Source organism: Phyllostomus hastatus, unplaced genomic scaffold (assembly GCF_019186645.2).
Source record: "Phyllostomus hastatus isolate PE091 unplaced genomic scaffold, TTU_PhHast_1.1 phas_scaffold_501, whole genome shotgun sequence".
NCBI lineage: Eukaryota > Metazoa > Chordata > Mammalia > Chiroptera > Phyllostomidae > Phyllostomus > Phyllostomus hastatus.
Window position 1 is genome coordinate 62,905,538 of NW_025334033.1, and position 25,732 is coordinate 62,931,269.

General features: G+C 41.6%; 1 protein-coding gene across 1 annotated transcript in view; it reads right to left on the reverse strand.

Annotated features, from left to right (window-relative positions):
• The window catches only part of RPS6KA5 (ribosomal protein S6 kinase A5), a 128,009-nt gene that overhangs the window by 21,946 nt on the left and 80,331 nt on the right, over positions 1–25,732 (reverse strand). The window contains exons 6-8 of the mRNA XM_045823281.1: positions 17,052–17,135; positions 14,591–14,694; positions 2,190–2,340 (exon numbers count right to left, since the gene is read on the reverse strand). Of these exons, the coding sequence (XP_045679237.1) occupies positions 2,190–2,340; positions 14,591–14,694; positions 17,052–17,135 (339 nt within the window). The remainder of the gene's footprint in view (positions 1–2,189; positions 2,341–14,590; positions 14,695–17,051; positions 17,136–25,732) is intronic.

A 25,732-nucleotide genomic window follows, 5' to 3' on the forward strand; every position in this document is an offset into this window, starting at 1 on the left:
AATAGTATATTCAGATAGTCTATTTACATTTCTTCAAATCTGAATTGTCATCACTGACAGTATGATATACCATTATCTTATGTACCATTAAGAAAGGAAAAGTATTGCCAATTAAAATAGTAAGATGCTGTCCACTGTAAGTTGCACACTGATTTCAGGGACGGTAAAATGGGATACCTGCATTTCCAGGTTGACAGCATTCAGTGTTTAACCAACTAACAGAAAATGTTTATTACGCCCTCTTGTGGAGGCAATGGAGATAAAATCACTAAGTCTTCAATTTTTTCAGCCAGAATAAGTTTTCGAGATCATGCAGTTTGTCTCTTTTATTTGATTCAGATAGGAATTGAAACCTGGAAATAACTAACCATTTCCCTTAAATGTTAGCTGGTGGAAGGGTCAGGATTCAAACACAGTCTCTTGACGTTCTAGTTAGTGTCCTTTCCTCTATGTGACTCTAATGTTTTCCATTGTATGATTTGAGAGTAAGGAGGTAATTAAAGAAACATGTTGTTGGCAGAATGCTTAGTTGAATGCTATTATGATCTTCTCCACCTCTACTCCATTTAGGTCTTCACAAGTAGAATTCTGGCCTTTTCCTAAAGTGTCCTTGTCACTCAAAATCATTCAAACAGTCAAGGCAATTAAATAACTAAAATTACTATTTTGAGCTATAAAGAAATTTCTCTAATGTGAAAGATACATTGAAATAGTCACAAATACAGAGAACCATAGAGAAAAAATACTAGGAAAACATAATTGGGGGCATTTTGCTTGAATGCTTCCTTGAATTTTATCTTAGTGATTTGGAGGCAATCTTCTGAACAAGATATTTGAAATCACTTGTTTAAACATTAACCTTTCTATGTCATATGAATCTGTGAAATGTACATACTGAGAAAATAATTTTATTCTAAATATATTTCCCACTATGTTACTGAACTTCTGTAAGATATACAGTAATATTTTTTTAAATGGTTACACTGAAAGACAAAAATAAACGGGCTTTTTTGAACATAGAAGTACAGACAGATAGTTCTTATTCTCAATCACTATTTGTTCTTCTATATTTACAAAACAATAAATAACAACATAAAAGCTTACTCTACAGGAGAGTTTTTTATTTGCTTTGGTAGCTATTTTAATTTGTTCTGGTGCTAATAATGTAAAAGCTCAGTTTGCAGAGTAAAAATAAAACTTGGACGGTCCCTTTAGACCACAAATATTTAAGTCATGTTTGTTGACATGATGAAATTACTTAAAAGTCCTAAGCTCAGGGCTTTGGAAGTCAAGGTCACGGTACCCCAGGTTGACTGTTTACACTGAAATAAATGAAATAGCCAACCGAGTCAATTTAACTTTTTCCCAGTTATCTAAAATTTTGGTGTTTTTTTCTGGACAAAATTGAGCAAACTAAGTTGAGTAGATGTGTTGATGTTTTGTACAATAGCCTCATTAGGCTTTTTTTAAAAAATATTTTATTTATTTTATTTTTAGAGAGGGAAGGGAGGGAGATAGAGGGAGAGAGAGAAACATCAATGTGCGGTTGCTGGGGGTTAGGGCCTGCAACCCAGGCATGTACCCTGGCTGGGAATCGAACCTGCGACACTTTGGTTCCCAGCCCGTGCTCAGTCCACTGAGCTATGCCAGCCAGGGCTCATTAGGCTTTTTTAGAATAAGAAAAGCACTGTCTCAAGTGCAAAGAAAATAAATAATTCCTTGTGTGTTACAGACATGTAATTAAGAAATAGGAAGCTTTTAAGATTTTCTATGATTCTTCTGGGAAGAGAAGAGGTAAAATCACTATCTAGAAGATGTAACCCAGTGATCAAGAACAGAGAGGGCAGTAAAGATATAATAAGAGTCTCCTTAGTCCACATGCCTGCATCTTGAGATCATAAGAACAAACTAATCTTCAGAAACTCTAACCAAGTAGTAGGGAAAGAATCCAATGTTATTATGATCCTCCCTATTCCTGCTTCATTTAGGGAGAAAGAGGCCACTTAGGTTTCTACCAGTGGAATTCTGATTCTTTCTAAAGGGTCTCTGTCATTAAAAAAAAAAAAGTGCAATATATGTGAAAATATGGAGAAAACAATTAACTCAAGAGAGACCACGTTCATTCATCCCACTAAGAACGCGGAACACTCTGAAATCAGCAGAGCACAGATCTGTTCAATAAATCTCACCTGAAAAAAGAGATGTTCTTTGATTTCATCTGCATCACGTGGACCGCATCCCAGCCTTTTCTTAGGATCTTTCCTCAAAAGACGCTGAATTAGGTCTTTAGCTAAAGCACTCATATCTTGGGGATATGGAGGCTCACTTTTTAATATTCTCCTGTAGGCAGAGAAAACTTGCTGTTAAAATAATCAGAGGATGAAGTTATAGTGACGATATTCTTAGCGAAAACAAGAATAGTACAATACACTTTGAAACTGAACAAATATGGAAACCAGAGACAAACATATTTAAAATATGAAATCAAATTTCTGAAATGCAAATAAGCGGAGACAAAACATACTGGATCATTTTTCAATATAAATCAACCTTAACGAGAAGCCGCCACCCCAAATATTTTAAGGGAAAGAAACTAAAAGGCCGGCTCAGGGTTGGGTTAGACCACCCAACTAACTAGCCACGGAGTAAACTCTGTGACCAAAGACTTCACAATGGAAACAACTCCTGGTAAGATCCAGGGAAGGGAGATCAGTATCAAGACTTGAAAGGCCAAGGGAGAACCCCAACCGGAGCTGCCTCATTCTCTTCCTGAGTGCCAGCGCACACAAGGGGCAGCGGGGATGCAGGGGGAAGGCGGGCCGAGGCAGGGGAGTCAGGGCCGCCTGGACACAGCTCAGCTCTTGGTATCGGAGAGAGCTTCCGCTTCCTCACCTGCCACGGAAAGCTGACAGGCAAAGCCCTAGAAGGTGGTAAGTGCCACTCAAAGAGGGAGGTCGGTCTGATCTTTATTATGACAAGTAAAACATGAGAGAATTAAGTTCCTGGATGCAATACTTGAATTTATTCTAAGGTCACAGTAGAAATCAGTCCAACCCATATGGAAATTTGCTGCCCCCCTCCTGCCGTCCCTGCAAAGCCAGACCAGTAATTTAATGAGAAAGAAAGAATGGAAAGGACTGATCGAAATCAGTAAGCTTAACAGAATCTACATGGAGATCAACAGTTACTCCATTATCTGGGTTTGCAAAAAGGTTCCCTGTTCCGCCTTAAAATATGAAGAACTGTTATGGAACCAAACAGGTAAGTTTATAGGACAGTATAGTGTGGTAAGAACATGGGCTTTGGAAGCAGACTGAGTTCACACTCAGGTTCAACAAGCTCTGCTGCTTATTGGCCAAGAGACCTTGATAATTAAGGTCTCTAATTAATCTCTTTGTACCTCGGTTTTCTCAACTGTACAATGGGGTAACGGCCTACCTAAGATGGGTATTACGACGTGCAAACGAGCTAAGATACGATGTGCGGCGGCAAGCACAGCAAAAGCCCGGTGAAATGAGCTACCGTCAAGACTCCCTCCTTCTGGGCAACTCACAGACAGACTGCAGCGAGCAGCCCCCGAGAATCTGTGAGATGACAGTAGAGCTGCAATTTTCTGCTAAAAACCCCAGCAGTGCTGTTCTTTCCAAAGCTAATTCGATTGCTAGCACGCCATCCTGAGACCCTAAGAAAACGACTGTAGAACAAGTAAAAAGGTAAGCAGTACCCTCTGCCGTTTCTGATTCTTGAGCGTCCTCCCACCGCTCGCCGCCCGTCAGCATTTTCCGCGTGAGCGACAGTGCCTCTCCCCAGCTCAGGCGCCTGCAGGTGTGACAGAAACTGGGAGCCCTGCGCCTCAGGGAGAAACAAGCACAGCCTTTTCCATGTTCTGTACCTTTGCAGGCAAGAATCTGTTGTGTAAGAGGATCACACTATGGATACATTGTTGCTGACGTTCCCTTTCCCGCACCAGGGTACAGACACAGCACTGGCTGGCGGCCTCTGAGTTCCCACCCCATGCTGCCAGTTAGTCTCACCCCGAGCCATCTGCCGCTTCTGGAAATCTACCGCTTGTTCACTGCTTGTTTACTGGAAACCTACTCCATGCAGGCACCGGGGAAAGGAACGGTCAGTCATGCTGACCACGTTGAGTTCGGCCACAAGAGGAGGGCATCGAGAGAGCCGTGAGCCCCCGAAAACAGGGGATGGCCCCGCCGAGATGCCAAAACCGGAGACGGGAGCAGGAGACCTGTGCTGCCTCAGAGCGCACGAGCCACAGCATCGGCGTGCAGCCAGCGTGTGCGGTGGTGCCCTGTGCGGGGAACTCGAGCTCTAGCTTCGGATGACGCCGGGATCGGACCGTGAAGACACTGAGTGGAAATCGGAAGGAATTCCTGTTGAAAGCCGTGCTGATGAGGGAACACGGAGAGTAAGCAGGGTGGGCCCCGACCCCCCCCTTTCCTGAGTGAACATCGCGAGGCCAGAACCGGCAGCAGACCCTCGCAGGCGGTGAGGAACCACCGTCCGGCTTGGGGAAGGGAAAGCAGGGGCCACGCCAGAGACTCCACCCTGGTGTCCTGGTAAACGGGGCGGCACAGGGTTCCCTTCGCAGGTGCAGGTGCCGAAACCTGTTCGTGGCGGGGAACCGCATGCCAGGAAGAGAAGCGGAAATGGGGGTGTGGTGGTAGAGGAGGGCTCCCACCTTCTCTCCACAGGATGCTCTTGGATTTCCCTTCTTACACAGTTTCCTTGCGACGTTTGGATCAGGGGAATGTGAAAGGCCAGCCACGTCATTGTGAGTCGCCCTGAGGGGCGAACTGCACCGGGCCTGAGAGGCGTGAGCGGGCACGTGAGCCCCGGGGGTTTTCTGGTCCAGGACTATGAAAACGCTTTCAGAAAACTGGAGCTTCCTGGTGTGATCTCTTATCCCTAAGGGCGTCCTTGTGCGGCAGGGAAGCTGTGCTCGCGGGAGTTAGAACACACAGTTCCTGTGCCGAGCTGCCCGAGCTGGCGCGGTCCACACCCACCACCTGATCTCATCACTACTGACGGAGCGTGTCCTTTCCAGGCTGGGAAACCAGGCCGAGGTGGTCGGACGGACCCCTGATGACGCATTTGATGTCGTCACTCACGCTGACTCGCTCTGCTCCCTGACCTGTGTTTGTCTAGAAAGCTAAGTGAACTGGTGCCCTGGTTTCCCGGGGCTCTAAGCCCTCTCCCTTCCTAGGGGGCGCTGCAGAGGGCAAGCTAATAATGCGGTACCATATGATCCGCCTGCACCCCACAGTATGCAAGGGAAGCAAGTGCACAGAGATCCAAGGGACAGTGAAAGAAGACAGAAGAGGAAACTGAGGAAGAGGAGTGCAGGGAAGGACCGCTCGCGCTCCAGCCTGCAGCGGCTGCCGCGCTCACGTGGACGAACGGGCGGATGAACAGCTACGGCGGCAGGCACGAGCAGACTGGGGTTAACTAGCTAAAAAAACAACCTGGAAAAATAGATGCTGCTGTCGGGTACAAAAATACCTGAAATGAGGAAAAAAGAAAAAAATCGAAATGCATATTGGGCATTGAGAAGGCTTTATAAAATATACCAGTCAAGAGTTGTATCGTGAAGACATGAGAAGAAGAAAGCCAAGGAAAAAATAAATATAATCTCTTCTTAAAACACGGTAAGAAACATACAACTCTGAACGCAACACACCCATAAACAGGAACTTCAATGACAAATGAGCTAAGTGAAGATGCCACGTGTAATTAACATGGATGAAATACAAAAAAGTTCAACAAATCACTGCTTGACTCCATATTAGCACACTACACTACATCCTACAAAATCAATGTATCACCTAAAGGGAAAACACATCTTGGGAGGACCAAGAAATTAACTACCCAAACCTCGTGTACAGGACCCCAGGTGGTCAGAGGTCTAAGGTGGTCCCCCACGGTCCCTTGTGTCCGGGGCCTTGTGCGACCCCCTGCCCTTAGCAGGGGCTGCGCCTACAGACTTCCTTACACCCAGCAGTAACAACGGAGATGACAGGATGTCACTTTCACGATTAGGCTACAGAACATTCCATCTTCCTAGTGGACTCGCTCTGCTGCCTTTCCAGCTTGCATGCTTTGAAGGAGCAGGCCACCATGTTGGACAGGCCCACACGGCAAGATGGTCTTCAGCCAACAGCCAGCGAGGAATTGATGCTTTATTGCTCCAACAGCCCTGAGGAACTGAATCCTGCCAACCACCACGCGTGATTGGAAGCAGATCCTTTCCCAGCTGAGCTCTAGGAGAACTGCTGCCCAGCCAACACTTGGCGCCACACAAGTGACCTTGAAGTAGAGGACTTGGCTAAGCTTTGTCCTGATTCCTGATACACAAAGACTCCTGACATAATAAATCTATGCTGTTCCCACACATTTTGGGTCCTCTATTTCTTAGCAATGGATCATGGATAACGAAGACAAGGCCACACAACAGACACTGCAGACCTGGAAAGCTGTCTGGCCTCTGGGGCACCTATTCAACTCTGCCGCCGGGGCTGGAGTGCAGCCAGAGGTGACCCGCACAGGGCCGGGCACAGATGGCCATGTGCTGATAAAACATACTGATGGGCGCTGAAATGCCAGCCTCACGTGATCGTCACATGTCACAGAATACTGCTCGTTTGAATTTTTAAATCACTTAAGAATATGAAATCCATTCTTTTCTTTTTTTTTCAAACTACAAGAGAAAGCTTATTTAGAAAGTCACAGAGGCAAAAGCAGGGCCCTTGAACTTGGGAGAGAGAAAGGCAAAGGCGATCTGCCTGGGGGAAGGTGCGGGGGGAGAGCGCCCAGATCCATTCTTAGCTCAGAGGCCACACACACAAAAATAGGCCGCGGAACGGATCCGGCCCGAGGGCAGCCGTCTGCCAACCCCTGTCTGAAACAGGGCAATTAGGGCTGTTTAGCATCGTTTGGATACTACTAAGGCCTGAATTTAATAACGTTATGATGATACAATACACATATTAAGAAAGCACATTTTATTGATGGAAAATGGAGAACCAAATAAACATCTCTTGGCAAACATTTTCTGCATTTCAAAGGCAGAGACAGTGAGACAGACAACCCCGTCAGAGGTGGTGGAACCTCTGCAGATGGAACCTGGGGTCCTGACTTCCAGGGCAGGGTACAGTCAGTCACCATGGCTTACAAAGCCCTGGCACAGTTACGGGCTCCTGGGGCGGCAGGCAGGTAGACAGACCGAAGGACATGCCCGAGTCTGGGTGGGCGCCTTCCCGTGCAGCAATAACATGTGCCTAAAAGAAGTTCTACACGGAAAGGCAACGGAAGCTAGCAGGAGACACACTGGCAAGAAGAGCACATGTTACAAACATGAAATAAAAATAAGAAATCGATCACAGAAAAGCTAAAGAGCTATCATTCAAATCTACAATGCTGATAGTTTAGTATTTCTCCAAACTGGTACCAAGCTATGAGGAACTGGGAAATGATTTCATATGAACAGTAAGAGAACTAGAAAGAGCTACTGTAGATGAAATTAGTGTCAAACACCTAAAGCAACATCTGGAAGAAACGACAGAACGTTCCTGCGTTCTTCAGAAGCCAGAACCAGGACTGACGTGCAGATTAGAGGGAGCTAATTCCAGCTTATTTTAAGTGGGAAACATCCTGTACAACTAAAGTTGTTCCGAGGAAGGGGATTCCTTGAAGATACCTACACAACCGTGGCTTCCGTTCTCCGACGGCGCTCTGAAAGACAGGATGCGACTCTCGGGGACACGAGGGAGGGGTTCTTATGTCACCGAGCAAGATGTACTGCACTCTAAATTCCTTTACTTTGAAATACGATGTACCAGAAAAACAGTCTGTTCTGATTTTGGGCTACCTGTAGACAACCATAAGCAAGTAGACAACTTGGAAAGTCCATTACTTTAAAGCACCTCAAGTAAAAAGCATAAAAAATATTCAGAGTTCAGGGAAGATTATAATAATTAAGGAATGGAAGAACTCAATGATGAGAAGCAGGCCTGGTTAATTAGGACTTTGGGGCTAAGATAATGGTACCTTTATCTCAATGGCGCATGTTTTTAGAGGAACAGACGGAAAGATTTGACACCAGGAAAGGCCGTCAGAATGGCTATCTTGAAAGGGAAAGGTAATGTAAGACAATCCAGTCATTACACCGTTTATAGACTTCAGGACAAAACAATAAATGCCACAAAAAACCACGGGATCATGAGTTAACATCAAGTTGTAAACAAAATGTTAACAGAGAGAATAATTAATTGATCGAGGGGAAAACCCTATTTAAATTCTTGGAGACTGTGCTCTGGTTTTAAGATGTTAGGAACCTGACTCCGGCTCTCCTCTCTCTCAAACCGGAATGCCAACCGACTGAACTAAAGGCAGTAAAAGCCACTGAAATTTGAACATGGCTTTTGGTTCAGAGTGTTCCTGCCATCTGAAGCAGCGGTGCCCTCCCTCCACAGGCACGCCTGCGGGGGAGGGGAGCGTTACAAAGAAGATCGCTTGCGTCTAAGAATCAAAAAGAAGAGAGTTAGTCAGAGGAGCCACTACTTCACATAGCCAGGTCAAGGCCGCCCTTTGCATCTGTCGCCATGACAGGTGTGACCTTGCAAGGGGACTGGAACTCTCAGGACTGTAGCCAAGGTCTTCTATAATTCTGAGACGTTTTCAAACAGACAGCCATTCAGGATAAGCCGAGTCATATTTACTACTTTTAACAACAGTCATGATTTTAACTGTAAATTTAACAAGAAGGGGAAGAGAGTAGCCAAAGAACGTGTATGAATGACCCACGGACATGAACAGCGGTGCGGGGATGGACCGTGGGAGTGGGGGTGGGGTGGGACAGAGGAGGGCAAAGGGGGCTAAGCTGGGACCAGTGTAATAGAGTAAACATGAACATAAACAAACAAACAAACTTAACAGGGAATAGGCCTGATCACTTAACGTCAGTATTAAATAGCTGGGATAGCAGGAAATTATTCATTTCCTAATCCATTCTGTAAAAAGTTCATTTAAACTTTTTAACTGAAGTAAAACTGAGGTACAATCCACTCCCCACATATGAAGTATACAACTCAGGGAGCTCCGACACACATATACCCGTGAACCCATCACCACGATCAGGGTGACGAACACACCCAACGCCCTCCTCGTGCCCCTCTGTCATCAGTGCTGCCCCCCTCCCAGGCGACTACCCCTGGGTCCGTCCCCACACCCGGGCCAGCTCACATGCCCAGGCACTCCTGAATGCATGAAAGGGAGGGCAGACCACTGTGATAAAAGAGCCCCAAAATTTACAGCACTAATCTTCCTCCCAGACTTCCCCAAAGAGACCTGCAGCCTTTTACCAGAAATATCAGCCCTTTCAAGGACTACTGGACACTGGTTCTGAACTGGCAGGGATTCCAGAAGACCCCAAACGTCCCTGTGGCTCGCCAACCAGAGTAGGGACTTGTGGGGTCAGGTGATCGATGGTGTTGAAGCGTAGGCCCATCTCACAGTGGACTCAGTGGGTCTCCGAACCCAGCCGGGGCTTATTTCTGCAGGTCCAGAATGCGTAAGTGGAACAGACATAACTAGCAGCTGGCAGAATCCCCACACAGGTGCCCTGACCTATGGAATAGGGACAATTATGGTTGCAAAGGCCAAGTGGAAGCCATTAGAACCGTCTCTACACAGAAAAACGGTGAACCAAAAGCAATACTCTGTGTCTGGGGGGCTGCCGAGACGAGTGCCACCATCAGAGACCTGAAAGATGGAGGAGTGGTGGTTCCCAATCGGCTCGCCTATCTGGCCTACGCGAAGACAGGTGGACCGTGGAGGATGGCAGCGGATTATTGTAAGTTTCGACCAGGTGGCGAGTCCAATGCAGCTGCGGTTCCGGATGTGGTTTCACGGCTGGAGCACACTAATGCATCCCTGGTACCGGGTACGCTGCTGCTGATCTGGCGTACGCCTTTTTTCTCTTGCCCGTGCACGAGGCCCGCCAAGAGGAGCTGCTTCCAGCTGGCAAGGCCAGCAATGTGCCTTCACCGTCCCGCCACAGGGGCCCATCAACTCTCAGGCCCTATAGCATGATCTAGTTTGCGAAGATCTTGATTGAAGATCTTGATTACCTTTCCCTTCCGTAAGATACCACGCCGATCCACTGTATTGATGACTTTATGCTGACTGGCCCCAGTGAGCAAGAAGCACCGTTTGTGTGTCAGAGGGTGAAAAATAATTTTTCCCAGCACCTAGGGGCCTTCCACCCTCAGCGGTTTCTGCGGATCTACTGGTGTGCGGCAATGTCAGACATGCCATCTAACGTGAAGGATGAGACGTTGCATCTGACGCCTCCTGCAACGCGGAGGGAAGCGCAGTGCCTAGTGGGCCTCTTCGGATTCCGGAGGCAACACATTCCTCACCTGGGTGTGGGACTCTGGCCCGTCTACAAAGGGACCTGAAAAGCTGCTGCTGAGTGGGGCCTGAACGAGACGAGACTCCGCAACAGGTCCAGGTCCACTGGGGCCAGTGGGGCCAGTGACCCAGCAGGTCCAGCGGTGCTTGAGGCGTAGGTGCAGACAAGGATGCTGTTTAGACTCTGGCGGCCCCGATAGATGAACTGCAACATAGGCCCCTAGAATTTTGGAGCAAAACCCTGTTGTTGTCTGCAGATAACTACACCCCTTTGGGGAAACTGGCACTGGTCTGCTACTGGGCCTTAATAGAGACTAAATGATTAACTATGGGCCCCCCAGTCACATTCAACCTGGGATGCCCATTGTAAATTGAGAGTCACCTGATGGGCGAAGCCAGAGAGCTGGGCACGCACAGCAACACTCCCTCATCACACGGAAGTGGAGGCACGAGACTGGGCCCGAGCAGGCCCCGAAGGCACAAAGCAGTTACACAGAGAAGCAGCCCAAATGCCCAGGGTCCCCACTCCTGCTACACTGCCTTCTCTCTGCCAGCCTCACGGGGAGTTCCCTCCGGTAGCTGTCAGAGGGTGAGGAGACGCAGGACACGTTTGCAGGTGGCTCTGTATGAAAATGCAGGTGCCACCAGAGAGTGGACAGCTGTAGCACTACACCCCCTCTCTGGGACGTCTCTGAAGGACAGCAGTGAGGGGAAATCTCTCCAGTGGGTGGGACTCTGAGCAGTGCACCTGGCTGTTCGTTTTGCTTAGAAGGAGAGGAGAACAAAGGTGAGACTTTATACCACTAACTGGGCTGTGGCCAATGGTTTGTCTGGACGGTCAGGGGTTTGGAAGGAACATAACTGTGAAATTGGTGAAGAGGAAGTCTGGTTGACAGAGTATTTAGGGAAGAGGTATGTGGATAGGCCTCTCTGAATGGGGAAAAAACACAAAGATATCTGTGTCCCACGTGAATTCGCACCAGAGGGTGACCTCGGCAGAGGAGGACTTTAATAATCGAGTGGACAGAATGGCCTGTTCTGTGGGTGCCAGTGGGCCCCGGCCTCCAGTCAACCCTATCGTCACCCAGTGGGCCCCTGAACAAAACGGCCCTGGTGGATGGCAGGGATGGAGGCCACAGGTGGGCTTCTGCTCACCAAGGCTGACCTGGCTGTGGCCACGCTGCGCGCTCAAACTGCTAGCAGCAGAAACCAACACTGAGTGTCCGATACGGCATCAATCCCCAGTAATCGGCTAGCCCCCTGGAGGCAAATCAACTACCATGGGCTGCTTCCATTAGGGAAGGGACAGCATTTCATTCTAATCAGAATAGATGCTCAGCCCTGGCTGGCGTAGCTCAGTGGACTGAGCACAGGCCTGCAAACCAAAGGGTTGCCAGTTCGATTCCCAGTCAGGGCACATGCCTGGGTTGCAGGCCAGATCCCCAGTGGCCGGCATGCGAGAGCAACCACACATTGATGCTTCCCTCCCTCTCTTTCTCCTTCCCTTCTCCTCTCCCTAAAAATAAATAAATAAAATATATATATAAAAAGAAGAATAGACACATTTCACACAGCACTGCTTCTGAAATTCACTGGTCTTGCCCTGTTCCATACCAGCTGGAATTATGACCTTGTTACTTGTCTTTGTTTGGAGATTAAGTATGGCACAAGGAGATGCAAATGGCTACCAACTTGACAAAGGTGAACTGGTGATGATTAATTTTTAAGTGTCACGTGACTGGGGCACAGGCTGCCCTGATTAAACATTTTTGAGTGTGTCTGTGAGGGTGTTCCTTCCTGAGTTTAGCATTTGAATCCTCTCTTTAATGTGGGTGGGCACCATCCAATCCATTTAGGGCCTAAATAGGAAAAAAAAAAGCAGAGGAAGGGCGGGGCGGATTCAGTCCCTTCCTGCTTCACCTGGGACACGGGTCTTCACCTGGGATGCCCTCAGAACCCCCGGCTCTCCTGGGCCTCCAGCTTGCAGAGGGCAGGTCGTGGGACTTCTTGGCCTTCAGAACTGGTGAGCTGACTCCTTATAATAAATCTTTTATTGAGTCCTATTGTTTCTCTTTCTCTGGAGAAGCCTAAGATAGGCCCTTTATTTTTAGCCATTCCAGGGAGTACACAGTGGTATCTCACTGTGTTTTAATTTGCGTTTCCCTAGAGTCTCATGATTTGGGCCATCTTCCCATGTGCTTATTTGCTACCCATAGATCTTCTTTGGTTAACTGTTTAAATTTTTTGCTCATTTAAAAAAAAAACGAAGCATTTTTTCCCCCTTGAGTCTTGAGAGTTCTTCACTTTCTGGGTGCCAGTCCTTCCCAGACACGATGTATAGCTGCACCCCGGTCTGCGGCCCGGGCTTTCCCATCTCTCGGCAGCTGCTTTCGAAGAGCAGAATCTGACGGAGTCCAGTCTATCAATGCTTACTTGTAGGGACTGCACTTTTGGGGTCGTATCTGAGAAATCTGTCCCTAATTCCAGGTCGCAAAGATTTTTCTTTATGTTTTCTTTCAGAAATTCTATAGTTTTAGATTTTCGTTTAGGTCAGTGATTGTTTTTAGTTAACTTTTCTATACAGTGCAAAGTATTTATAGAAGTTCATTTTTTCTCCTTATCATAGCCATCATTTAATGAAAAGACTGTCTTTTCTCTACCAAATTATCTTCGCACCTTTATTTAAAAATCAGTTGTCTATACCTGTGTAATTCTATTTCCGGCCTCTCTATTCTATTTCATTGAATATTTGTCTATCTTGACACACACATCCCAGTGTCTTCATTGCTTTAGCTTATAAGTCTTGAAATAAACTTAGGGCTACTTTCTCAAAGATGATTTGGCTACTCTGGGTTCTCTGCATTCCTCTAAGACCCAGGCAGTCAATTTCTAGCCATAAAAAAAGTAGAAGAAGAAGTCTGCTGGGATCGTGACTGTGGTTAATCTATAGATCAATGTGGAGATAAATAACATCTTAACTATGCTGAGTACTTCCCACTCACAAGTGCTTATCAATACTTAACTGGAGGAATACCTGAGGGATACCTTCTGCAAACCTCTGAACTCCTCTCTCTGCGGCCCTCTCCTCCCCAACACTCTGGCTTCGAACTCTCTCCGCCTGGGTCTTCCTGGGCTCCCAGCTCCGTCCCCGCTCTGCTTGGCCCCCTCCCCGCGCTGCAGCCTGGGCACCCTGCAGGCAGTGAGCTGGGCAGTCTCAGGTCTCACCTCGGGCACTTTCCTCTCTCAGTGACCACTACCCTTCACTGCTGGATGTTCAATGTCTGCAGTATTGTTCTTTCAGATGTTCTGCCCATTTTAAAAACGGTTTCAGGCAGGAAAGTAAATCTGGTTCTTGTTATTCCATCTTGGTAAGAAGTAGAAGTGACAATTTCTAATTTTTAATGTCAAATCTGTTCTCAAAGTTATAAAATTCAAGTAAAAACAGGACAGAAACACAACTAGTAATTAGTATGACGTTTTATCACTGTTGTTTACTTGTTCATTAACTCATCTCATTCCAAACGTGTTTCCTGAGCTCTGCTCCGGAACTGTGCTGAGCGGTGCCCGACCACACAGTGCTGAGGGCCAAAGCCACATACGGCCCTTGCTCTGCCAGAGCTCACAAGCTAGTGGGACAGACCGACGTTAACCAAATAATTATAAGCAAAAACACAGCAATACAATTTCATAACTACTATGAAGGAAAGTAATGGAATAATGCTAAGATAACCTATAAGAGGGTGACTATACGGTATTTGTTTCAATTAAGCCTATATACATGAGTTGAAAAATAGCACTACTGTTTACTTATGTTAAAGTCACAAAGAAATTATAATATGTTTACAGTGGGAAGAAAATGTCCATCAAATAAATATCAATACACCATGCACTTACAAGTTAAGACAATATGCCAAGTGCTTTGGAACACACAAAAATTATGATCCTATCCTTTTGAAATGTAAGATCTATCTGGGCAAATAAAACAGCGAGAAATATAAAGCTTATCCATCTACATCTATATGATTATAAATGGAAGTTAGCCACTGAAACAACTTTGTCTATCCCCATTCAAAAAATTATTTTTTTCCATCACCCGCATTACAGAAATTTGATCATTGCCTTTGCAGTAACAATACATTCGTTTTATTTTGTCAGGTCTTACCTAGATATCTCGGCCTGGGAATTCTTCTCCCCATCAACGGTGAAAGGAGACGCTCCGGTTAGTAACTCATACATTAGCACACCTAAACTCCACCAGTCAACCGCCTACAAAACAACAGTGATTTCACTTGGTAGGATATTAACTAATGCATAATTTATAAGAAAGAAAACTGAACAAAATAAAGCTACATATTTGGAAAATATTTTAACAAATAGATTTTGTAAACAGCTTTTTGTGTAAGGGGCATTAAATTAGCACATGCAAGAAAGACATTTAGAGAACAAATATTCAGGTACCTTCAGAACAGAATTGAAATAGTTAGGCCATCAATCAATAAGCTAAAAGTGTTCTAATAATTTTCTAAACTAGTAATGGTTTTATTTTGGTTAATTTAAAAAGTTTTTCTTTAAATTTAAAATAAATTTTAAAAATTTTAAGCCAGTGAAAACTTTGGACTTGTGATAGACAGGGTAAAGTACTGATGAATGTTTTTAATAATTACATAGCTCCAATAAATAATATAAAATTAAAGAACAAACATGAAAAAAATCCCATCTAGAGGTATTTTTTTCATAACCACCTAAACCAATTCCTCTTATAGAACCTATCACATACACCTAATAGTCTTAATTTGCAGGATGCATAACGAGATTTAAAATAATGTAGAACAAAATGTGATCTAAATCAAAAACCAATTTGTAAATGTACTTACCTGAACTGAGAACACAGCAAATTACAATAATCTGAAGAATCCTGCTGTACTGGAAATTGCTTCTTTTACAACTACACAAATCAAGATCTCAGTAACAGTTGAACGCAGGAGCTTATGCCAATGAGATATTAGTTGGATACGAAAATTTTAAACTCTGCTTCCAAAGTTCAGAGCCAAGGTTCCAGGGGACAATGATGCAAAATGTATGGGCCTAGAGCTATTTTAAAGGAAACACATAACAGTGGCCCATCGAACAGGAGGGGCAGACTGAAATCACAAGGACCGGGAGCGGGCCAGGCACACTGCGAGCACTTTGCAGGTGTTACATCGCACTGAACCAAGTCAAGGTCCTCCAGGTATTCCGTGCACTCCCACTGACCCAGCTGTATTTTGGACCTCAGGTATGCAGAAATTCTAGGAGCAATATAAGGTTTTCTTTCCTAAACATTGATTCCATTAGGTCAGAGAAGGTAATTTTCAAATTTTAATAGGTATCAATTCCTACCAAATTTCCCAATAGTTTCAAAGAATACTTTGAAGCAAAGTAAACCAGCGATTCAGTTCTTTTATTTATACAAGCCGTTTTGCTCCATCTGAGTTAGGACCCTGAGAACGTTGTGCTGTTGGGTTTGAGACCATGCTCTTAAAATTGATACAGCTCTACAATCAGGTTCCTGGTCATGAAAATTTAAAGAACAGGCTTTAGGGAAATGAGAAGTCACTAGCAAACATTCTCCACACTTGAGATATCTGGACTGTACATACGGGGTTTTGAAAGGGAATGAGGGAGAGGGGAAAGTGAAGAGCAAAAACTAGTCCAAATCCATTATTTGGAGAAAGTTATTAATGAAGCAAAAGTTCTAAGAAAGAACTGAACAAGGCTGTACCCTTTAATACAGGAAGGATAAATATGTTACCTGGGTTTTATAACTACTTAGAAGGCCTCTTCACAGCCTTCATTCTGCACATAACAAAGGAGAGGAGAAAAAATAACCGAACTCTTTAGAGGGCTTAGGAAAACAAACCTAGCCTATCCTGAATGCTTAAAAAGGATTATCTTCTTTCTCCAGGGATAGTTATAACGGTTATTTCTGTTGAAGAGAGAGCATCAAGAAAGCCTTCAGTGTCTCTACAAACTTAGAAGAAGAAATTGGGAATAAGAAAACAGGAAAGATTCCTTTTCAATGCTCTCTTAGAAAGTAAATATCAACTAAAGGTGAGTTTAACTATACGTTGTGCATGTTTTTCTAACAAAAATCAATAATGCCAATAAGCACTGTCCAAAATCATTCAGCATGACATAGACAGGAAAAATGTAGTTTGTGCATTCGGTTACACCTCTGCACTGCATTGTGGCTCGGCTGTGTACTAGGCAGAGGTCGTATGCAGAGAAAATGAATGATTCTCGTTTTAAATAGAGTTACAACTGGTGCTTTGCTCAAGACATAGACTCTTTTCATGGAAAGAACATAAAAATTATTTGAAGAATTGAGTGTTACTCTATAAAACAAGAAATTATCCTCAGCAATAAAACCTGAAAAACGGGAAATCTAGAATTCCTAACTTTTCTATTACCTTTTTCCTCCAGAACACTAGATGTCATAATGTGTCATGTATACAGCAAAGGGGATAAAAAAATAAAGGTAAGACAACACCAGAAAGAGGACGCTGTTGAAGAGATTGTACCTGACTTATTAACTAGGATTCTTACTATACATTTTATAGAGATGTATAAAAAATAGCACATACCTTGTCATGTCCAGAATCACCCCCTCTGACAATGTCTGGTGCCATGTATTCAATAGTTCCACAAAAGGAATATGCTCTTTCGGCCTTAAACAATCAAACAAAAAGAGATTTTATTTCAAGCTGGTAAGACAAATGACACAAAGAGAAAAGTTCACACTCCATGTCAGTGGTTGAGGTTAATTACTACACAGAGCAAAGCACACACCAGGACAAACCGTCACTTTCAGTGGATGAGTCCTGGGTAAATAAAGACTTCCCGGGTGAAACCTACTACCATTCATTCACCCATGCATCTGCCCACCCACTCATGCATCCATCCATTCTCTTTTTCTTTTCTGTTTATGTGTACATTTCAACTATTGTTTTCTTTTTAACCTTTCTTTTCTGAAGAAGGCAAATGGTGCTGGCAGGATACCATGAACTGTCTAACACTCTACTCTGGATAGCTTTATTTCCAGACAGGCAGGACTGGGAAAACACTAAAAAACTTGGAGAGGGAAGGAAGGACAATTGCTAAGATGGGGAGTAGGGAACCCAAAGATAAAAAAAAGAGGAAAAAATTTCCCAGCATGCCATCTCATCTAGGTTTGCCACTGTCTGATAGAGTGTTTAGTGATGATAAGCAAACTGTCTTTAAAAAAAAGATTTTCTCTTCAAGTTACTGTATTTTTCAGACCATAAGATGCACCTAGATTATAGAAGAGGAAAGTAGGAAAAAAAATTTGAAGCAAAAAATATGGTAAAATATTTAATGACATAAATAACATAATATTTCACCAGTGTAAATGTAAACAGAACTCCAAAGCAGCATTAATAACCATCATTCCGCCCAAATGGGGGCGGAGGCGTCTTACAGTCCAAAAAATGCAGTAGTTTTTTCTCCTTTGTAGAATTTTAAAAAGAGCTAATTTCACACATCAGCCTAAAAATTAATTTTAAAAACTCAAGCAACTTTTAAAATAACCAACTGTGTCATATGACTCATCCCAATGTAACAAAAAGCTAAAGTGTAATGCAGATATATTAAATAGGGATAAGAATTCCTCTTTAATATATACATTCATATAACTGAAACTTTTAAAGGCACTTTGGTCCCATTAAAATACTTTTACAAAACTATTTTAGAGGAAGCTTTTCAATTTATACTGACTCTTCTTCCACTAGTAAGGTTTAAGAAAAATAAGTATTCCTCTTATTTACCAATTTTTAATGTAAACAACACTATTTTAGCAATGTTATGGAAGTGGTAGAAGTCCCCTACTCTGTTGGCTGGAAGGTAAGCCCAGAAACAATAAATGTAATACATTTATTTAAACACTGTGATAATAAATGTATTAAAACTACTTAATTGTAAAACATATATATAAATAAAAGTAAGATATGGTCTATAATTCATTTATTTCTTTTTATGTGCTACATATACTGAGAGATTACTATCCACCTAAAAACTAAAAGAAATAATTCAATTATATGTAGATTTGCAAAAGAAGTCTTTGTTACCTGGCAGAATGCTACTGAATAGCTAATATAAATCACACATCGAATGCCTTTATCTCTCTGCTACATCATTTCAGTGCCAAATGCTAATTTTGTGGAAAAATTAAAGCTAAATAATATTTATTTCATAAAAATTTGTGTATAAAAAGTAATGAATAATTTTTAACATCTTGTTAGACATGCTTAGACAGAAAAAATGTGTTTAAAAAGCATTAATCTGTTCACTGAATTATTTAAGAAGAAATGCTACAAAGTTACTTTTAAAAAAAATCCAAACTGCTTAAAACTAAAGCATGTTTTAGTTAATACACTATTTATCACCCAGTGACCCTTTCTTTGGATATTACGCGAACATCACTGTTGCTATACTGCTGACATGGAGAACACACGGAAATTACTAAGTCATTTCTTAGTGTCTGATGGCATCTAACGAGACACCTTGAAAACATCAGCTGCTAAATCAAGTTTAGGTATACTGAAAAAAAAAAATAATTCTCCAAACTGTCTTATCAGTAAAAAAATAATGGGTTTCACTGTATTGACTTTCCAGATTTTTATTTAGAAAACTAGTCTTTTCAGCAAATACACATTTTCATTTATAGGCAACCCCATGTCATAAACCATTTTGAAATCCCATGCATTTCCTTCTAAATGCAAGACAATGACTAAATTTTACAAGTCATGAAAATCTGCATTCTCTTCTTCAAAACTCTAGACATTCATATGCTTAGTGCGAAAGGGTACGAAACGTACAGATTACAGATTATTGCCAGGAAGACTCTCGGCGTCTTCCTCATCTGTCAACGAGAACCACGCGGCTCGGTCCTTCCCAGTCTTGACACAGACGGAGCCGAGAGGCGCAGGAAGAGCTGGAATACATTCCCCCCACCTTCACGCTCTCGTGTTATCCCCTTCAGCTTTTCTGTTGTTGTTGTTGTTTTTTAATGGGGGGAATAGGTAGTGTCTACTTAGCAAATGATTAATACACAATTATCTATTTGATAGGAATTCTGGGAGGCAGTAAAATTAAAGCTTAAGTGTTGGGACGTCCCAGTCACTGAGGAATAATACTAGTAAACAAAGACAAAGCATTTCCTAAGTCTCATTTAAAAAAGAAACCACTGCCACTGGATCCCCTTGCGTTCTGTACCTGCTTCCTCTCCCTCCTCGGGGTTCTCACTGCAGGAGAGCTCCGGGCATCCTACCCAGACCACACACGGGGGCACGCACGGCAGGGGAGGGCTCGGGTGGGAGGCGGCCCAGGCTGCACGGTCGTGTTCCGTGAACTGTGTGATACAGAGGGGCTGGGACGGCACAGCCACCTCCTACTGTGGTTACTGCTTGCTGTTTGTCCAAAATGTAGTCACAGAAATATTTTTCTCAGGGAGACCGTCAGACCACCTATTTAGAATTTAATTTAACACTACTTCACAAGGAACATTACTCAGTAAAGCTAACACAAAGTGAAAATATAGTCAATGAGAATTCACTTGAATATGAAACAGTAAAAGCAGTGTGTGCGCACCATTCTGGCCGGTAATGTGGGATACTGTGCTTACGTGAGCAGCCGACCAAAAAGGCTCATTGTCCCTTAGAACAACCAGATAACATTGTGTAAAAAACCCCCCAAAACCCTGCAAAAACGGGTTTCCTTCTAGAGAAGAATCCAAGCAGGAGCCCAACTGCCAAACTCTCAAGTATTTCTCAGTACTATACTAAATAATTCCTAGTTTTTGTTTGCCAATTTTATTTTATTCCATTATTAGCTGCTCATTGTAGATAAATTTGTAAGTTAAATGTAAATTACCAATGACAAGAAGTTTTTCCACATCGTGTTTTTTCCCCACCCTAATTTTGAAAAATCTCACAACAATGACCTAGAAGTGTTTGATTTTAAGTAAATATGGGATTGCTAATCATCCAAGACTGTGCTCTAACCCCCGGAAAGGGTAACCCCCACAGGCGCCAGCCCCGAGGAGGGTACTGAAAACCAGCAAGGGGAGCACATGTGCCATGGCTGCCCAAGAAGAAGGCAGGCAATTTGTTTCGGGTCTCAGCAATCCAGAAGCGTGACTTCTGGTACTTTCATGAGGACAGAAGATGAAGCCCTCCACTGAAACGGGGTGGGCTGGAACTCCCACTCCTGTGCAAACCTTAGAACCTAAGAAAGCTGAACCCTGAGGAAATGTGAAGTCTAGAAAAATAAACTTCACCCACTTGCACAGGTTTGCTTCAGTTTGGGTCCTAGCTTTAAAAACAAACAAATACGCATTCCTCTTGTGAAATCACATTGCTGGGCTCGTATCTCTTACAGATTTGGGGCATGGATCTGCTCTCCCCCCATGGTACCGGGAAGGGAGAAAATCTGGTCCCACGCGGTGATACTCTGGAACACAGCAGAACCAGAGAGGCTCCCACAACTTAGCTGGCCCAGGATTCACACTGATGAAGCCCTGGACGCATAAAATTACTAAACAAATGAACTAGACTCCATAAATGCAACAAAAAGGATTACTTTACATGGTAGACAAGTCATCTATAAAAGACCAGTATGTTGTATAAGACGAAAGATACAAAGGAAGGAAAATATCCACGAAACAACACAGCAACACAGGAAAGAGAAGATCGATATGAAAGAGAATCAAAGGGAACTATATAAGTGAAAAAATACAGTAACAAAAAATAGGCAGAGTAAACAGATACAACTAAAGAGGGAATTTGTAAAGTAGAAGATATATTTGAGAAAACTACCCTAAATGTTTCAAGAGTTCTAAGCAAACTAAACAAAAATATATTGATAGCTGATGCATTTCTATTTCTTGAGTAGTGATTATAAGAGTGTTTATCTTACAATAATTCACTAAACCATACTTTTGTGTTTTATTTTACAATAAAAATATATTTTTTAAAAACTAGTCTATTCCTAGATATGTGTGTGTACATATATACACGTGTGTATACATATATACCCATACACACATACATATGTATATATACACACATATATACATATAAATAATTACTGGATATACAGGGCAAAATAAAGGTATATTAAGACAGAGATAGACTTTACTATTTATTATTCATTGATTCTCGCTAAAAAAAATCTAAAGGATGCACTTCAAAAATAAGCTGAACTCACAAGAGTAAGATGTAAGAAGCAACAATGAGCAGAGAAAACAGGTAAACATGTGAAAAAATCTAAACAAGTATTGCATTTATAAAATGAAAATAATAATTACATAGCAATGATTAATTTGAGGAAATATAAGGTGGGACTAAAATAGTAAGTAACAATAACATATAAAATTGGATGGGTAATTGAAGTTAAGACATTCTAATGTTCTTGAGGTGGTCATGACAACCATAGACATAATGGTTAATTTTGGACTCTTTTGAGTCCTTATATAAGTTAAAAATTTCAGGGTATAACTACTAAAAGAAGAGAAATAGAATACACAACTTCTAGATCATTAGGGGGAAATGAAATAAAGTAATCTTAATCATTTGAATAGAATTCAGGAAAGGAAGGGAGAAAGCAAAGAGAAACTATGATAAAAAGAAACAGTAAGAAGAGAAAAATAAAAATATATCAGTAAACATAATATACAGATTTATCTCACCAGTTAAAAGACAGAAACTCTCTGGATCAAAAACAAAATCCAGCTATATGTTATTTATAAAAGGCACACCTAAAACATAATGACAAAGAAATATTGAAAGTAAAGAGATGGAAAAAGATACTTCAGACCAGCACAAACCAACAGAAGGCTGGAGTATCTTATTAACAGCAAGAGAATGAACTTTGAGGTAAAAAGGATTATTATAATAAGTAGGGTCACTGCATAATCATAGAAGGAACATTTCACAAGGGGAGTAACGCTATTCCAAACCCAAACACCCTCACAAATCATTGAAGAGCCTTATACTATATAAGCAAAAATGGAGAGATCTTCAAGAAATGGACAAATCCACAATCATTATGGGTATTTTAACGTATCTCTCCTGTAACTGACTGATCAAGCAAGACAGTAATTAGTGAAGCTATGGAAGATCTGCCTGATGTTAAAAAAATACATGAAACTTTATTGGAGAATACACAATTAGAGAATACATGGTCTTTTCAGGAAAACATAAGGCATCTACAGAAATTAACCATGTAATAGATCATAAAGCAATTCTCAAATATCACAAAAATAAAATCATATATGTTTTGTTCTCCAAACAGAAAGCAAAATTAGAGCTCATTTACCCAAAGATAACTAAAAACTCATGTTTTTGAAAAATGAAAAACCCATTTCTAAGTAATTCATGTCCCAATGTAAAAAACCCACAACATATTAGATTACTGGAATAAGAGTACAAACGCTATGTATCAGAACTTGTGGAATCATCTGAAGCTGCTCGTAGAAACTGAGTATTGTTTAAAAAGATTAAATATTAATGAGTTAAGTGTCCCATTCAAAAGTTTAGAAAATATGAAAAACTCGCAGAAAGTAAAAGGAACGAAGAAATAAAGGAATAGCATGAAAGAAATAGAAAAAATTAGAGCTTGACAAAAGTTATTTATTGGAGGAGAATAATAAAATGAACAAATCTCTAGCAAATCGATCAAGAAGGAAAAAAAGTTAAAAATCAACAATAATGATTTAAAAGAAAATATTACTACAATTAAATGAGATTTAAAAATAAGGAAATTTTATGAACATGATGCCAAAAAAATTAAAGAAAAAAATAACATTTTCTGTAAACATTAACTTACCAAAATTGACTCAACATGAAATCAAACACCTAAGTATAACTAAAAATATTTTTAAAATATTAAACTGGCATTTGCAAAAAGCCAATCACACTCATCTAGGAAGTAAAAATTTGAAGTGACTCTGTGAATTAGTGGAACTAATATGAAATAACATTCCTATACTTTGGCAAGAAAAACATAGATATTCTAATTTTTGTAAATAGAAACAAAAATTATAAAGTTATAGAAATAAACCTAATAATACAATATAGGAAGCATTCCAAAGAAAATCATATGATATTATTAGAGAACACAAAATAGCAACAAAATAAATGGGAATATATAAATATTCATTTAGGCAGATTCATTAATTGGAGGATTCAATATCCAAAGATTGCAGTTCTCTCCAAATTAACTTATAAATTCCATTCCACATTAATGTGGGGCAGCCAAAGACTGAGAACAGATAAGACAGTGAAGATGGAGCAGCGGGGTAAGGGGAAGGGAGAAAGGAATAGTAGGATAAAGAGTGAAGAGAAGAAAGATCCCACCTTACAGTAAGTCTCCAGATTGAAGACTTACTGTAAAAGCACGGCCTTTAAGGTTTTTGGTTTTGACTTAGGGAGATGCAAACAGACAAAAGGAACTGAGTGAAGAACCCAGAAACAGACTGAGAAGTGTGCACAGGAATTTGGCATATGACAGGCTGCATTTCAAATCAGTAGGAAAATGAGTAACTGACTCTTCAGTGAATAGTTCAGTCAATGGGGTTATCTCTATAAAAAAATAAAGTAAGATCCCCTCTTCATTTTACACACAAAAATAAATTCCTAGCAAATTAAGCATTTCAAAGTGTTCATTTTAAAACAGAAAATAAAGAGAATATCTTAATACACTGAGATAGAAAGAGGTTTCGTTTTAAAATACTTTATTCCTCAAGAACAAGAAAAACAGCCCTGAATGGTGTGGCTCAGTGGGTTGGGCATCACCCCGTAAACCGAAAGGTCGCAGGTTTGATTCCCAGTTAGGGCACATGCCTGGGTTGTGGGCCAGGTCCCTGGTTGGGGGTGTGTGAGAGGTAACTGATTGATGTTTCTCTTACACATCAATGTTTCTCTCCCTCTCTTTCTCCCTCCTTTCCCCTCTCTTTAACAATAAATAAGTAAAATGTTTAAAAAAAGAACTAGAAAAAAATCTAAAGTTAACAGAAGGAAAGAAATAATAAGTTACAGCAGAAATAAATAAAAAAAAAGAAAAATAAGAGGAAAATTAACAAAACTATGAGATTTTTAAAAAAGATCAACAAAATTGACAAATTCAGAGAAGACTAAATAACTAAAATCAGGAAAAAAGAGAAGACATTACAAGACACTACTATGAATAATTACACACCAACAAACTGGAAAACCTCGAATGGTTAAATTCCTAGAAACATATGGAAACATACAATCAGGCTGAATTATTAAGAATTTAAAAATCTGAACAGACCCACAATCCGTAAGGAGATTAAATCAGTTATTGACATCCTCCCCACAAAGAAAAGTCCAGGATCAAATGGATTGCTGGAAAATTCTAAAAAACATTTAAAGAAGTAATAGGACCAATCCTCTTTAAACTTTTCAAAAAAATGCAGAGGAAAGAACACTTTAAAACTCATTTTTTGAGGCCAGCTTACCCTGATATGAAAGCCAGGGAAAGGATATTACAAGAAAATAAAGTTATGGGCCAATGTTCCTGATGAAAACTTATATATAAAAATTCTTAATAAAAAACTAGGCAAACCCAGTTCAACAGTACATTAAAACAGTTAGATACTGTGACAAGTGAGGTTTAATACTGGAATGCAAGGATAGTTCAAGATTCAAAAGTTAGTCGATGAAATACAATTACATTAATAGAATGAAGAACAACAAGCACATGATCATCTTAACCGATCCAGAAAAAGTATTTGACAAAATTTAATACCTGTTCATAATAAAAACACTCAACAACAAACTAGAAGAAAACTACATAATAAAGGCATGTATGAGCCCTGGCTGGTGTGGCTCAGTGGACTGAATGCCAGAATGGGAAGCAAAGGGTTGATGGTTCGATTCCCAGTCAGGGCAAATGCCTGGGTTGCGGTTGGGTCCCTGGTGAGGGGTGAGTGGGAGGCAACCACACTTTGATGTTGCTCTCCTTCTCTTTCTCCCTCCCTTCACCTCTCTAAAATAAATGAATAAAATATTTTTAAAAATAAAGGCATATATGAAAAGCCCACAGCAAACATCATATTCAATGATGGAAAAACTGAAAGCTTTTCCTCTAAGACCAGTAACAAGGAAAGGATGCTACTTCTCATCACTTCTACTCAACACAGCACTGGAAGTCCTAGCCAAAGCAGTTAGGCAAGAAAAAGAAATAAAAAGCATCTAAATTGGGCCCTGACTGGGGTGGCTCCATT